The 16,979-nt window shown below is 42.1% G+C and overlaps 1 protein-coding gene across 1 annotated transcript in view; it reads left to right on the top strand.

Annotated features, from left to right (window-relative positions):
* Positions 1-16,979, top strand: part of Cul4b (cullin 4B) — a 54,100-nt gene that overhangs the window by 11,864 nt on the left and 25,257 nt on the right. The window contains exons 2-5 of the mRNA XM_021154130.3: positions 3,075-3,149; positions 10,307-10,480; positions 11,206-11,766; positions 13,709-13,824. Of these exons, the coding sequence (XP_021009789.1) occupies positions 3,089-3,149; positions 10,307-10,480; positions 11,206-11,766; positions 13,709-13,824 (912 nt within the window). The 5' untranslated portion in view covers positions 3,075-3,088. The remainder of the gene's footprint in view (positions 1-3,074; positions 3,150-10,306; positions 10,481-11,205; positions 11,767-13,708; positions 13,825-16,979) is intronic.

The raw sequence follows: 16,979 nt of genomic DNA, 5'->3' as shown, positions 1-16,979 counted from the left end.
CCCTCCTTCCCCCCTCCCCTCCCTCTCCCTCCCCCCTCCCCTCCCTCCTCCCCTCCCTCCTCCCCTCCCTCTCCCTCCCTCCCTCCTCCCCTCCCTTCTTCCTCTCCCTTCCCCTCCATATCCCTTCCTATTCCTTCCAGTCTCCTCCTTCAGTCCTCCTCTCATCTCCCTTCTCCCTACCCTCCCTTAGTCCTCCACCTCCCTCATTCTCATCCCCATACCCCTCCTCCCTACCCTCCCCTCATCCCCACTGCCAACTTTCACTCCCATCTTCTTACTCCCTCCCTTTTCCCCTCCCCTTCAATCACCCTCCTCCTTTTCCCTCTTCCCACCAACTTTCTCCTTGCCCCTCCTTCATCGCCACCCTCTTCCACTGCCCATTATCCTCTCTGCCTAGCCCCAATCTTCGAGCTCCCTCATGGTAATCCTTTACTTTCCTTCCTGCCCTTCTCCAATCCATCGCTTCCCTCAACCCCTCCTCTCTTTACTCCTCCCAGTCCACCTCCTCCCTTACCCTCCTTCCCATCTCCTTTCCTCATAATCCTCCCTCAATTCCCCTCCTTCCTCCCTAAATCTCCCTCTATTCTCACCCTTTTTTTTTGGGGGGGGGGGTTCAAGACAGGGTTTCTCTGTGTAGCCCTGGCTGTCCTGGAACTCACTCTGTAGACCAGGCTGGCCTCAAACTCAGAAATCTGCCTGCCTCTGCCTCTCCAGTGCTGGGATTAAAGGCCTGTGCCACCACGCCCGGCTTCTCACCCTTTTTTTTTTTAAAGATTTATTTATTATATGTAAGTACACTGTAGCTGTCTTCAGACACACCAGAAGAGGGCGCCAGATCTCATACGGATGGTTGTGAGCCACCATGTGGTTGCTGGGATTTGAACTCTGGACCTTCGGAAGAGCAGTCGGGTGCTCTTACCCACTGAGCCATCTCACCAGCCCCTCACCCTTTTTTTTTAACTGAACTAAACATTTTATTAATATTAATTCTTGGGCTGGAGAGATGGCTCAGTGGTTAAGAGCACCGACTCCTCTTCCGAAGGCCCTGAGTTCAAATCCTAGCAACCACAGGGTGGCTCACAATTCAGTTATCCATCTGTAATATAACTGAATCTCTTCTGGGGTGTCTGAAGACAGCTACGGTGTACTTACATATAATAAATAAATAAATCTTTAAAAATATTAATTCTTATCCATGAACATATAATACCTTTCCACCTACTTGGGCCTTCACTTTATTTCAGCAATATTATGAAGTTTTCAGCATACAAAGCGTTCACTTGGGCTGGTGAGATGGCTCAGTGGGTAAGAGCATCCAACTGCTCTTCCAAAGGTCTGGAGTTCAAATCCCAGCAACCACATGGTGGCTCTCAACCATCCCTAACAAGATCTGACTCCCTCTTCTGGAGTGTCTGAAGACAGCTACAGTGTACTTACATATAATAAATAAATAAATCTTAAAAAAAACAAAACAAAAACAAAGCGTTCACTTTCCTGTTTATATTTATTCCTAAATATTTTGTTTATTTTTTATTATTTATAAATAAGTAAATTAAAGATATATTATTTATATACCTTTATTATTGATATTTAAATTTTTATTTTCAGACAACTTGTCATTTGTACATAGAAATGCTATTAATTTATGTGATGGTTATATATTTTACAATTTGTATTAATATTAAACCAAAAATATTACTAGTTAAAAAAAAAAAAAGAAATGGGTCCTGTAATATGTCAACAGCTACAAAATCACAAGCCTAGTTTCGAATGTTCAACACATTAACACTCTTTGTTAGTAAGCCATCTTTCTGGGGATATTGATAAATAAGGAAAAGATTATATTAAATGAGGGAACCCATTTCCAGAAAGAAAAATGTTCCATGTTTTCACATCTTCTGTTCTTAGTTCCTAAACTTCAGATCTGAGTATAAAACCTGGAAGAACAGATAGTGGAGGGTTTACTTAACAAGATTAGGCACATCCTTTTGCTGTAAGGAAGGAGCTAGCAAGCATAATTGGATAGCTAGGGTTTTATTTGTATTGGGACTTTCTCACCCTTCTTAATACCCCCAATCCCTACCCTCCTCCCTTAATATTTCCTTTTCCCTCACCCTCAGTACACTCCTACCTTACCTTCCTCCTTAATTCTCTCCCGCTTCCTTTACACTCCTCCTTAGTCCCCCTCTTCCCTCTCTTCTTCCCTCAATCTCCCTCCCCTTCTTAATCTCCCTCCTCCCTCTACTCTTCCCTCAATCTCCCCCTTCCTTAATCCCCCTCCTCCCTACTCTCCTCCTTAATCCCCCTTCTCTTTATCCTCCTTCCTCAACCTCCCTCCTCTTAGTCCCTATCCTCCCTTCCCTTCTCATTCCCTCACACTCTTCTCACCATTTTTCTTCACCCTCCTTCCCTCTTCTCTTTCCATCCCCTCTCCCTCCCTCTCATCATCCTCCCTCACCGACCTCCCCTCTCCTTTCTCCCAGTCTTCCTTTTTCTTTCTCCTTCTCATTTTCCTTAGTCTCGCTCTCCCCTCTCTCCCATATGTTTCCTGTTCCTTACTCTCCTCTCTTCTTCCTACCTTCTTTCCCTCTCTTCCTTCCCTTGCCTTCTCAGTAGTCCCACACCCTCTATATTTCTCACTACATCCTCTCCTTCCTTTCTTCATCTCCCTCCTATCCTCTTGTTCCTCATTCTATCACAGGGAAACATAATTATCAGACTGGCAATATGAAGACCCTAGAGATAGAAGATTTGAGGGGTGTCATTTAATTTTAAGTTAGTTTATTTATTTTTAGCATTCCAGTCAGGAGGTGCTCAAAGCACTGCAATTTAAATTAGCATGCTAGATTTGGGCTTCCAATTTCAGATAGTTAAAAATCAAACATGTTTTATTCTTCAAATTAGTGTTAAATGAACAAACAAAATTAAATAGGTGAATAGTAATGTAGGAGTCCTTGGGGTTCATCCCCAACATTTAAGAAAAAGCAATAAAAGAGAGAGAATGATTAGTCCATCCAAACTTTGAGGATTTTCTTAAAACTGCCTTACCAAGTGAGTTTTCTATTTTTTCACAGCCATCAAAGAGAAGATGTCACATTCAACTAGGTCTAAAGAAAGAAGAGAGAATGACACCGACTCAGAAGATAACAGTGAGTGAACTAGCAAAACCTAGTCACAGCTACTTGCTGTACCCTTGTGTCTAAACAGTGAGTGAATGATTAAGATAACAAAAGAGCATTTCCCCAGAGGGACCTAGGATCATGGGAGGACAGTCGAGAGGACACTTCTCTTCTAGTTATTTTATTTTTTTTTTGTTTTTTGTTTTTTTTTTTTGGTTTTTTTTTTTTTTTTTTTTGGTTTTTCGAGACAGGGTTTTTCTGTGTAGCCCTGGCTGTCCTGGCACTCACTTTGTAGACCAGGCTGGCCTCGAACTCAGAAATCCGCCTGCCTCTGCCTCCCGAGCGCTGGGATTAAAGGCGTGCACCACCACAGCCGGCTAGTTATTTTATACTGAGAGTTAACTCACATAACATTTTGGAACTTTAAAGTTCAATGAAACTTTGCATTGGTTAAGGGTGTGGGCCAATCAGCAATTCTCAGAAGATGGAGTCATATACTGACATATATCTGAAGGGTTTTATGATAATATCTTACAAATTCAAATATATTTTCACTTGACCAGATTCAATTGCAAATATATCCTGTGGAATGTTCATTATAGACTGTTTTAGTTGTTCAGTGTTGAAAACAATATATGCTTAGATAAGCTCTGCTCTTCTCCAGGTTAAATATAACATTTATTTGTTTTGAGACAGGGGCTTGCTCCGTCTCAGGCTGGCCTCAAAGCTCACTATCCTATTACCTCTGCTTCTTAAATACTGTGTTTACTTTCCTAAAGTTTTAGGTGTTTATTATGGATATACACAACCCTTAAAATGATCTATCCCTAATGCAAAAAAAAAAAATCCTCAGCATGCTTTAAATCACCTTCTCTTTTGTAGTACAACCAAATAGTTTTCAAATCTATATTTAGCCCTTAGTATAGTCAGGTGCCAGGATCAGTATTTTTAATCTCAAGTTACTAGATATAATTTAGGCTCTGTGTGCCATATGGTCTCTGTCACAACTCTGAACCCTGTTTTAGCACAAATACAGCCATAGAGAATATGCAAAGGAGTGAGTATAGCCATGATCCTACAATATTTTATTTACACAGACAGACAAAGAGCTGGAGTTGGCCTCTTAATCATAGTTTTCCTAAAGTTGGTTTTGTTGATCTGAATTCCTGACATTAATAGCCCAGCATTCTGGTTTTATCAGGTCCTCTTATTTTCCATGTTTTATCATTTTCCTGTTTTGTGGTTCTCAGCTTAATTCCTAAACCACTGGACTCAAGGAAGGTCACAGCTTCAACAGCAAGTAGGATTTATGACCAAGAGTTACTGCTAATGGGCCCACAAGTTGCTTAGCAGACTGGTGACAGAGATATTGCCTTGCTTTTCCCTCTTTAGCTTTCTAGAATCTATTTAGGATGGAAACTGTGTCCTAGTCACTTATCATTTGGCCCTGCTGTATTCTGTGTCCTGCAGGATTTAAGTGTGTTCCCTATATTCTTCCTTGACAGTTTCGGCTTTTTTTCATTCATTCTTGTTGTCTAGCTGCTATGTTTTAAGTTTCTTGTCTTTGACTCCTTTCTCTACTTCCTCTCACCAGTCTCTCTCTCTCTCTCTCTCTCTCTCTCTCTCTCTCTCTCTCTCTCTCTCTTTTTCAGGCATGGCTAAGTGTCTCTAGCACAGCACCTTTCATGACTGTCCAGGAGTAACTGGCTCCCTCACCCACTAGGCCAATGGAGAACAGTTTGAGAGCAAGGGTTGTTTTTGTGTATTCTGTGACCATATCCTAATGGGTTCTCAGGCATGGTTTGTTTAGCATTTACCTAGATTTTTCCAGGAGGTGGAAGAGGAGCTGAGCTGATTTCTATCTCCCTCTGGTTTAAGGTCCAACCAGGGAATCAACAGATTCTGTGGAACCAAATACCACTCTCCAGCTGATAGGTCTATTTCTAGCAATATTCAAATCTTCTTCACAAGGGCCTGAACTGCATGAAAGCTTGGTTTGTATGTTAGTCAGTGTTCTCATTGTGACGACAACACACACACACATATACGCACACACACACACACACACACACACACACACGGACAAAAGCAGCTTGTTTCAGTCTGAGGTATAGTCCATCAGGCCAGAGCATTTCTTTTATGCTACTAGGGACGAAACCTAGGGCTTCATATGTGCTAGGCAAGTGTTCTGCAAGCCCAAGTCTTAAAAACAACAACAAAAACGAAAAACAAAACAAACCTCCCTAGGTGATCCTTTTGTGAAGTCAGGGGGAATAGCTGATTTCAATTTAAACTGGCCTTGCTTGTGAGACAAAAACACTGAACCCATGATAAGAGCAAACATTAAAGTAGGGCATGGGGAATTGTGCAAATAATTGATGAAGTGAGTAGACGTATAAATGGGGCCCAGCAACTCCATAGTAAACACGTATTTGGCATCACCATAGGGAGGATTAACCTGTGACTGGTCCTATCCCCAACATCAAATCCTCAGGGAGAATAGCCTGCTTCTTTCAGTTCCTAAATCTATATTTCCAGTGGTCCTCAGCCATGACTGATGCAGTCTCTGAGTTGAGTGTCTAAAGGTTCAAATGTTTGAAGTGCACAGTGCTTTGTTTTGTTTTTATGATATTTATCTTCTCAAGAGCTTTATCTGAAATAGTAGATTGTGGTGATTATCTCTATTGTTTTTATTATTGGTTTTTTGAGACAAAGTTTCTCTGTGTCATAGCCTTATCTGTCCCAGAACTCATTTTATATACCAGGCTGGCCTCTAACTCACAGAGTTCCACTTGTCTCTGCCTCTCCAGTTGGGACTAAAGTCATGCCCTACCCAATTGGCTTTGTGTTTTTGATTCTTAATGGTTCTAGCTTTATTTTAGAACAGGGTATCACATAGTCTAAGCTGACTTGGAATTTTTATATTGCTGAAGCTGGCTGTGGACTTCCTGATCCTTCTGCCTCTGGTTTCCAAATGCTGGAGCTCCAAGTGTTCTTTCATCTCTATACCTTGTTATCAACAGGCCTGTTTAGCCTAGACTGGCCTCAATCCACAAGATCCTCCTGCTGTCTTGCAGAAGGTATTAACTAACACACAAGCCCTTGAACTTTGTAGGATAACAAGGTGTCTACCAAGCTGGTATGGGACTGCATACGAACATTTAGCATGAGACCTTGGTTACAATCCCTATCATTCAGCTTGACTCTCAAATTCTTCAGCCAGATACTGAAAGTACAAGATAAGACATCAATGCAACTCACCATAGTAATCCCTAACTTTAAACACTTTTCTGTATCTCACATATTCTTAATGCTTGCTTCAGGGACATTCAGCTTTCTCCAGAACAGGAAACCTATTTTCAAGGACAATCCCACACGCTGTGTAACAAAACTAGAACTGTCTGTGTGATAGCAAAATCTGCTATTATTTGTCTGAAGAGGGCCTAAAACCAAGTACCCTTGAGAACCTCTATAATCAAAAAAGGGAGCCAGCCAGGTATGATGGCTCACATCTATAATCCCAGCTCCAGGAGGCAGAGGCTGCCTAATGGCTGTGAATTCAAGACTAGCTTGGGTTACAAAGTGAAACCATCTCATTTCACAAAAACCAACAAACCTAATGAAAAACCAACAAAATTATGTGTGTGTGTGTGTGTGTGTGTGTGTGTGTGTGTGTATATATATATATATATATATATATATATATATATATATATATATGTATATAATATACCACACATCTTGACTACAGTGAATTCAACCTTAAAATGTGTTTTAGGGGGATGGAGAGATGGCCCAGAGAATTCTGAGCACCTAAGTTAGATTCCTAGCACCTATATGAAGGCTCTACATTGTAACTACAGTCCCAGGGGATTTGATGCCCTCTCCTAACATCAGCAGGCTCTTGCATGCATGTGGTACACATACATACACTCAGGTGCACATACATATTGATAAATATTCTTTTAAAAACACATTTAATCCCAGCACTCGGGAGGCAGAGGCAGGTGGATTTCTGAGTTCGAGGCCAGCCTGGTCTACAAAGTGAGTTGTAGGACAGCCAGGGCTATACAGAGAAACCCTGTCTCGAAAAAAACCAAAAAAAAAAAAAAATTGGGGGCATATCAAACCATGTTATTTAGAGTCCTGAGAGTAGGGAGGGGCTGTAGAGAGCCACAGGGTAGATCTTCCTGGTTCCCTCATAACTAAAAACAAAATGTAGGACTTCAAATTAAAATGCCTGTAATATATATGTCCCTGGCTAGCTTAGAATATGCTGTGTAGCCGGGCGGTGGTGGCGCACGCCTGTGATCCTAGCATTTGGGAGGCAGAGGCAGGTGGATTTCTGAGTTCGAGGCCAGCCTGGTCTACAGAGTGAGTTCCAGAACAGCCAGGACTGCACAGAGAAACCCTGTCTTGAAAAACCAAAAAAAGAAAAAAAAACAAAAAAAACAAAAAAAGGATTTGATTTGCTGTGTAGACCAGGCAATTCGTGGAGATCCAGCTGCCTCTGCCTCCTGCAAGCTTCAATTAAAAAGTGTGTGCCTTAGTGGAAAATGTATTTTAATGTTGAGAATATGTTGAATTCTGGTTGGCAAATGTTTTGAGTGTGTAGATATATTTTAGTTATCCCCAGTTAGTTGAGTTTTGATACAAAAGGCATTTCATAAAGCATATTTTTTCTCATTTTGGTCTGAGGGTATAAGAACAAAATTCATTCCTCTCATGACACAGTGGTATTTAAGTTGTGTGACAAAATGTACACTTAAAAATATTAAAATTCCGGGCTGGTGAGATGGCTCAGTGGGTAAGAGCACCCGACTGCTCTTCCGAAGGTCCAGAGTTCAAATCCCAGCAACCACATGGTGGCTCACAACCATCCGTAACGAGATCTGGCGCCCTCTTCTGGAGTGTCTGAAGACAGCTACAGTGTACTTACATATAATAAACAAATAAATCTTTAAAAAATATATTAAAATTCCATATCCTTATTAAAATATGCTAAATATATGAGGGTTGACCTGGCACAAAATTAGGTTATGTCAAAAGAAAGATTATTATTAGTCATTTTAAGGAAAAGATTATTTTTGCCATAAAACTCAGGAAAAAATCTTGGAGAATTTCCACATGTACGTCATTCAACATGTAAGCTGGCTTGGAAGCCTGAGGCAGAATTGAAACCCTGTCTACCTGAGCTACCAAATATGTTCAAATCTGGCCTAAGAGACCCTGTTCCCAGCTCCTGGGGGTGGGGCTTCTGGGATTCCTCACCTCCCTTGAGGTCCTGAGGGCAGTTTTATCTTTTCCGGGAGGGGGGGGGGTGACCTTTAGCAAACACTGCAGGATGTATTGAAATGCAAATTATCCCCTCCCCCCAAGACACCTTTCTTCTTTCCTGGTTGTTTTTCTTCTTCCTGGTCCTGTAGCCTAAATTCTCTAGAGATTTTTGGCATGAGGTCAACAACTAGCACAAAGGTGTGGAATAGTTTTTGCTTTTTGAGATAGGGTCTCTTTAGCCTATTCTGGCTTTGAATTCAAGGCAATCCTCCTGACTCAGCTTCTTAAATGCTGGGATTACAAGTTTGAGCCAAGGTGAGCAACTTTTCCAGGAAAATGTGCATGTTAAGGGCTTTTTGGAACAGAAAGGAGTATTCACTAGAAAAGTGGTTTATTTGCAGCCTTCTTACTTGTTTACCACGCAAGGCTGCTCCTACTCCAGCCACAAGGCTGCCAGTTCAGAGTAGGAAAGCCTGGCTTGCTTAGCCTTGCTGTCTGCTATTTCCCAAGTTGTAGACTTCAAAGTTTGGTGGAACAAACATTGTTATATAGGGTCTTGTTATATATGGGCTGGTCTTGAACTCAAACTGGCAATCCTGTTTTTCCTTCCAAAATACTGGGATTCCGAGCATGTAGAGAACACAAGGTACTTTTGAAGCTTTATTTTCATACCTCCAACCAGACATCCTATCTTCTAGTCTCATTGCACTTTACAAAATTAGATAAAACCCTTTCATAGCTAAGGATATACTTTCTCTCCCCTCTCTCCTCTCGTTTTTTTGAGGATATACATTATATTTATCTTGCTTTGACTCCCTCATTTGTGCTTTTCTCTACAGTCATTTCTAGGTGTAAACAAGAATATTAGGTTATTTTGTTTTGAGGGATTTTCCCCCTCGATGCCTTTTCAGAGGTCGTTATCTGGGGTAGTAGTTAGCGTGTGCACGCTTTCCACACAAGCTGTTTACTGTGCCTGCAGTTACAATGAGCAGTATGTTGGCACTGTAGTTTTGAGTTTGTCTGTCCTTCTGAGAATGCCCTAAGATTAATTATTTTGTTCTTTTTGAGTGTATGCAGGCCCAGCCTGGCCTCAAACTAGGTCTACTCCAGCCTTAGCCTCCAGAGCACTGGAATGACAGGTATTTGTCAGTGTGGTCTAAAAACTGTCCCGCAGGTTAAGTAAAAAAAGAAAAACAACAACAAAAACAAAAAACCAGACTCTACAGAGTTTATCGCTGGTAATTTAAATTCCGAGTTATTTTTTTTTTAATCAACAATCTTTATTTAAAACTTGAGGTCTCATGGAACACACTGGTAGGGAAACAGACTTTTGCCAATAGTGTCTCTAAACTGAGAGTTGGTAAATGAAGTGAGTCTGAGCTTTGTTTGGTTTACAGATTACTGGCTTGATAGTGTGGAAGGAGGAGTGAACCCTGAAATTGTGCTGGATGGGGCTACATGGCCTTCGAAAGTACCTTTACTTTTGCCAGTAATCTTAGAAAATGCGCTTGGTAGGAAGGTAACAGAATGTCCAGCTGTTCTTATTGAGGCAATCAAAATGCGAGCCCTGTGGGATGTTGTGTTACAGAGAAAAATGAGAGATTGTGTTGCTGCACTGAGTAAAAACTTTCCTCCTAGCTAAGCCCTCTCCGCTCCCTGATCATAGTGATAGTCCTCTCTAGCAGTGGGCATGCTTAAGTTTCCTCTTATTTCAGCTTCTTCCCGTGGCCTTGCGACTCCTTAGTCCTTCATCTCGGTAAACTTTCCCTTCGACTTACTTTTCTTCCCACCCTCTTCTTTTCCCCAGATAGTTTACCCCGCCCCTAGCCCGCACCACCTACTCTGCCTCACCGGAGGCTTCCCGCTTCTTCCCCCACCCCCCACCAACCCTATCTGCCCGCCCTCCGCAGGTTCGGAAACCTCCAATCAAGAGCGCCGAAGGTGTCGCCAAGGTCCGCCCCGCCCTCCCTATCCACCTCTTTTACCCCCCGTGTTCCCTCCCCCAACCCCCCCACCTCAAGTCCGGCGGACCCGGGGGCTTCAGGATCTGGGAGCTATGAAAAGTGTCTGCCCAGGCACTTCCGGTAAGAGCGATGTGGCGCGAAGCTCCCCGCGGGACCCTTAAGGATCGGGTGGCCGACGGTGAGGGAGCCCGGTGGGGAGGGTGCCGGCAGGGAAGGGGTGCGGGAACCGGAGCCCGAGCGAGCTGCCTGGAGTGAGCGTTCCGGGCGCTTCCAGCCTCCCCACGGTGAGTCGGCGCCCCCGCCTCCCAGGCCGCTCGGGTCCTCCTCTCCACCCCCCACTCCGCGAGGGTGACGCCGCCTCTCCACGGGCGCCGCGTGACCGGAAGTGGCGCCATCTTTAGCCTCTTGTGCTATTGACAATAACAAGCCTTGGCTCGCTCCCCCTCCCCCTCCAGCCCTGCAGCTCCCCTCCCTGAGAGGGAGAAAAGGAGGAGGAGCTGCAAGCTTCGCTGGCTCCCTCTCCCCAGTCGCGCCTGCAGAAAGTGGGGAAGAGGGGACGAAAGCAGGGGAGGGGGGACGGCAGGGCTGTTTACCTGTCTGCCTCCTTCGCCCCCCCCCACGCCCCCGTTCTGTTCACTGCCGGTGTCAGCCTATCCGCCTTCCCAAGCCCTCCCATTCCCCCGGTGTGCCCCCCCCCCCACTTTCCTCCTCGTCCTCTGTGCTTCTCCTCTTCCTTCCCTTCCCCCTCCAGCATTGCCACCTCTCCTACAAGCACGCAGGCACATAAACGTAGGTTTTTGATGCTCCTCTGCCTGTTGACCCCGCTATTTTCATGTTTCCAACAGGTTTTTCTTCCCCCAATCCCTCTGCTGCTTCTGCTGCTGCTCAGGAGGTCAGATCTGCCACTGATGGTAATACCAGCACCACTCCGCCCACCTCTGCCAAGAAGAGAAAGTTAAACAGCAGCAGTAGCAGCAGTAACAGTAGTAACGAGAGAGAAGACTTTGATTCCACCTCTTCCTCTTCCACCCCTCCACAACCCAGAGATTCGGCGTCCCCTTCAACCTCGTCCTTCTGCCTCGGGGTTCCAGTGGCCACTTCCAGCCACGTACCTATACAGAAGAAGCTGCGGTTTGAAGACACCCTGGAGTTTGTAGGGATTGATACGAAAATGGCTGAGGAATCTTCCTCCTCATCTTCCTCATCTTCGCCAACTGCTGCGACCTCACAGCAGCAGCAGCAGCAGCAGCAGCAGCAGCAACAACTTAAAACTAAGAGTATATTAATTTCTTCTGTGGCTTCAGTGCACCATGCAAACGGCCTGGCTAAATCTTCTACCGCGGTCTCTAGCTTTGCTAACAGCAAGCCCGGCTCAGCTAAGAAGTTAGTGATCAAGAACTTTAAAGGTAACCAAGGCCAAAATCCATAATCACCTACTAAGAATTTGACACTTGAGCAGTCACGTGTGTGCTATTTATGTTAATATATTGAACAGTATAGAGGTCGCCTAATGTTTTATGCATAATCAATGAGTGGAAGGGAGGTCCTGTTTTTGGTGGAGGGTTCTTTTCTTTCCCGAGGTGTTTGTGTCCTGCCTGTGAAGCATACTCTTTGAGTGTTTCCATACAATGTTTTTGAGGTCTGTCTCACCCATTCTATCTGATCTGCTGTTCCTTCCCACATTGACAGTATGGTTGATAGAGATTTTACTGGTGAGAAACTTGTCTTCTAATGAGGTCCATTTCAGGTGCATAGTGAGTCTTGGCACTACTGAGATTCTTGTTTTTATAGGCCACATACTCCAATTCCTAAAAATGTAGGTAGCAAGGGTGACAGTTTCATTTTTAAATGAGATTTATGGTTAGGTTTTAAGTGTAGAGTACTGTATTTGTGAAACTAGCACAGTTTGGCGAAACATCTTTTGGGTTTCTGCAATCCTTCCCAAAGGTAAGGTCTGAAAATCAAAACTGCTGTGTATATACACCGAAGCAGTGACTATCATTAGTCTAAAGATAGAAACAGTTAACTCCATCTTTCGTCTCTAAAATGGGCTCTTAGGTATTGACCTGCAGATATTAGAAAATTTGTGTATACTGTTGTTTGAGATTACTGATTAGGAGTTTGATGTACGCATCAATGAAAATAGAAAGTCAGTATTTAAAATGTATTTTGAGTTAACTTTTTATCTGTTGAATGTGTTTCTGTTTTCCTGGTTTATTTTTTTTACCCTCCTCAGCTTGTGCAGGTTAATTAGATGCTAGAACTGTATTCAAGATGGGGAAGTGAATGAATGAACTTAAGGCCTTGGTGGCTAAGTATTAGCTTGTGATTGAAATGTTGGTGTGAAAAAGAGCAGTGTGCTACTTGTCTGAAGCAGGGGGTTATATATAGTATTGTTTATTTTTAACCCTTTCCATCCTCATGCTCTCAAGAGTCTTAAATTCTTTCTGATTTATTAGTAGAGCTTTCTAAAGTGAATATGAACTGAATTTATAGATTTATTCATTCATTGTTTCATTTAAAGATAACCAAAGCAATAGGGAAGGGTTTTTTTAAGAAATGAGCTGTGATCCTAATTTCATTTGCAAATTGATTTCTCCTGAAGGCATTAGGGCCTTTGAAATCTTTAATTTGTTTAACTTATCGCTGATGAATGAAGTTTAAAGTCTACATTAAAATTTCTTCCCATTCTGAAAATGCTGCATAGGTTCTGGAGTCCTTTAGGTGTTACTTCGGTTTTGTTTTGTTTAAAATTTGATTTTGTTTCTTTAAAATTAAGAAATGTTGTGATTCTGTGATTGCTGCATACATAAGGGAGTCAAGCAGACCTGAATCAGAATCCCAGCTTTGCCATTGACTAGTTATGGTGACCTTGGGCAAGCTTAGCAAATGAGTTCCAGGCTCACTTTCTTCAGCTGTAAAGTTGGGGTTGCTAAGATTCCCTGAGAATGTGTTATTGTTGAGACAATTTCTATAAAGTTTCTAAAATACTTTTCATAAAGTGTGTACTCAATATTTTAAATCTTCCCTACATGATTCATGTCAGCTTCTGTTTAACACGTGATAAAACAAGATCAGAACTGCTATTTTTATCTGTCATTCTCAAATTTTTATATTTGAAGCAGTAACAATCAATAGGAGAAAAAAAATACCTTCAATTTTCATAGGTGAGTCAAAATAACAGTATTTTGGCATCTTAAATTTTGTTTATATTGAACTTTTAAATATCACAGTTACTTTAATGTTGAGGTATTAAAAGGATCCTAAAATAGCAGTACTGTTCTATTTTATAGTTCTTTGGTTACTATATACTTAATATTTTTCTAATTTTGTTTGCATATTATTTAGATAAGCCTAAATTACCAGAAAACTATACGGATGAGACATGGCAAAAGCTAAAAGAAGCAGTGGAAGCCATTCAGAATAGTACTTCAATTAAGTACAATTTAGAAGAACTCTACCAGGTATGTATTAATATGTAAAACCACACTTTACTAACATAAGCCAAGATGGAATGCATTTGTATTTTCCTTTCTTTAAAGATTTATTTTGTATGTGCATGTGCTAGTGTGTGTGTGTGTGTGCCCTTGGAGACCAGGGCTTAGGTTCCTTCTAAACTGGAGCTATAGGCAGTTGTGAGCTGTCTGATATGGGTGCTGGGAATCAGATTTGGAAAGAGTTCTCTTAACTGTCCCCTGTATTTTAACATCCTGAAATACATTCTTTAGTAGACTTTTTGATCACTTAGTAGTTAAATGGTGCGTTCTTTTTTATGATCATAACACACAGTATAACTTCAACTGGGCACACATAATTGGAGAGTTCTGATAAGGCCTTATTAATATTTTGGTATAGTAGAGGTATGACCCAGACTGGGATGTTATAGCATAGATTAGCAATTTTTTTCTGTGGGATGTCATTTCTGTTGTGGTAGTTCTTGTTTAGTTCTGTTCCCTACATATAGGAAAGGCCTCAAGACATGCAGCTCTTTACATTCCTGCATCCTTTCTTCTGCCTTAGTTTTTAAAAAAATTATGTTTACTTGTTCTGTGTGTATACGTGTGGGCAAGCCATGTGTGGAGGTCAGAGGACAATTTATGGGAATCAGTTCTTTCTTTTCACTTTATGGGTTCCAGGGATTGAACACAAGTTATTAGGCTTGATGGTAAGTGCCTTTACCTGCTGACCATCTCCCTCTTGTAAATAATTTTTAAAAATTGCATGTGTGGTTATGAAAGAGAGGGGAGAGGAGAAAGACAGTGTGTGTGTGTGTGTGTGTGTGTGTGTGTGTGTGTGTGTGTTACAGCACACATGTGGAAGTCAGAGGACAGCTTGCAGAAATTGGCCTCTTTTTCCACCATGTATTTCGGGCGCAGGATCAGACTCAGGTTGTCATGTTTGGTGCTAAGCACCTTTTTACTAATTCGTTAGTCTTCTCATTGGCCCTGCCTCATTCTTTTTTTTTTTTTTTTTTTGTCTCAAGACTTGGTTTCTCTGTGTAGTCATGGCTCTCCTGGAACTTACTTTGTAGACCAGGCCGGCCTTGAAGTAATAGACATAACTTACTGTGTGTGCCACAGTAAGTGCTGGGATTAAAGATGTACACCACTACCACCCTGTACCTGACTCTTTTTTTTTAAATTTTAATTTAAAAGCATCTGTACAAAGGAAGCTTTTTTTTTTTTAAGATTTATTTATTTAGTTTATGTATGTGAGTACACTGTAGCTGTCTTCAGACACACCAGAAGAGGGCATCAGATCTCACTACAGATGGTTGTGAGCCACCATGTGGTTGCTGGGAATTGAACTCAGGGCCTCTGGAAGAGCAGCCAGTGCTCTGAACCACGGAGACATCTCTCCAGCCTGACTTTTTTTTTTTTTTTTTTTTTATAGACAGGGTTTCTCTGTGTAGCTCTGGCTATCCTGGAACTCACTCTGTACACCAGGCTGGCCTCGATCTCAGAAATCCACCTGCCTCTGCCTCCTGAGTGCTGGGAATAAAAGTCTGTGCCACTACACTCAGCTCTGACTCATTTTTTTTTTTTGAACGCACTAAAGCTTTATTACAAAAGGAGTTAACTGCTAGAGATGGCCCTCCAGTCTTTCTCTGTGTCCTCTTCCTTCCCAAGATACACTTCCAGGGGAGGTCAAGGGTCCATTGTAGAAGAGGTGTCTAGGAAAGTGAAATATGGTAATATTTGTTCCAAAGTTCCTCCAAATCCTTCTAGGTGCTGTTGACCATCTTCTGGTAGAAGAGATAGGGACTTCAGCTCTTATCTTCAAGATCCTCCATAACTATGTCCTGGGGAGCTTTTATCTGCTTTTGTTGTTTGGGCTGTGGCTGACTAGTCCTGGTTGACTTGGAGGGGGCTTTCACTTCCATGGCTGCTTTTTCTCTGACTCATTTTATTTTTTTTTTATTTTTTTTAAAGATTTATTTATTTATTATATGTAAGTACACTGTAGCTGTCTTCAGACACTCCAGAAGAGGGAGTCAGATCTTGTTACAGATGGTTGTGAGCCACCATGTGGTTGCTGGGATTTGAACTCCGGACCTTCGGAAGAGCAGTCGGGTGCTCTTACCCACTGAGCCATCTCACCAGCCCCTCTCTGACTCATTTTTAATAGTAGTTTTGCACTTTTTGTCTTGAGCTGCTTCTGTCTTCTGGTCTACAGGATACACCTTATTCCAGAAATGAGCAATAGCTGTAGCCCAACACCTTAGTCTGAAATTCATGTTTGTTTTTCCTGAATTAAAAGTGTTTTGTTGCCAGGCAGTGGTGGCGCACGCCTTTAATCCCAGCACTCGGGAGGCAGAGGCAGGCGGATTTCTGAGTTCGAGGCCAGCTTGGTCTACAAAGTGAGTTCCAGGACAGCCAGGGCTATACAGAGAAACCCTGTCTCGAAAAAAAACAAAAAACAAAAAACAAACAAAAAAAAGCGTTTTGTTGAAATGTTAGGGATAATGCCAAGAGCAGTTGTTCATGTAGACTTCCTATTACCAGGAGAGTTTTCCTCAGTGTGGTTTTAACACAGCGAATTTAAGAAGTTGTTTTCCCTACAGCATTAGCCATTTGGTATTTAAAAAATACTTCGGATTAGAAATTGTTGGTTCGATATATCAACATTTGTAGTTTTTGTGTTTTTAGTTGTATAGTGAGTTTATGACCAAAATGTGGAATAGGAGTTAGAGGACACATTTGGGGGACACTTTTGGGATTTAATTTTGACTATTGCTGCTATTCTTTTTTTTTTTTTTTTTTAAGATTTATTTATTGTTGTATGTAAGTACTCTGTAGTTGTCTTCAGACACACCGGAAGAGGACGTCAGATCTCATTACGGATGGTTGTGAGCAACCATGTGGTTGCTGGGATTTGAACTGAGGACCTCTGGAAGAGCAGTCAGTGCTTTTAACCATGGAGCCATCTCTCCAGCCCCATATTGCTGCTGTTCTAATCTTTGGCAAACAGTAAACACTGTCAGCTTTCGTTTCCTCCTCTATAAAACAGGCAAACTAGTACCTGCCTTTCTTCCTTGCTAGGTGGCTAATAAAGAATGCAATAAGATGTTTGTAAAACAAAACAAACACTTTAATGAAGCACTCCGATACATAAATTA

Source organism: Mus caroli, unplaced genomic scaffold, assembly GCF_978045245.1.
Source record: "Mus caroli unplaced genomic scaffold, Mus_caroli_1 scaffold_5, whole genome shotgun sequence".
Lineage (NCBI taxonomy): Eukaryota > Metazoa > Chordata > Mammalia > Rodentia > Muridae > Mus > Mus caroli.
This window is presented reverse-complemented; position numbering and strand designations above follow the sequence as displayed.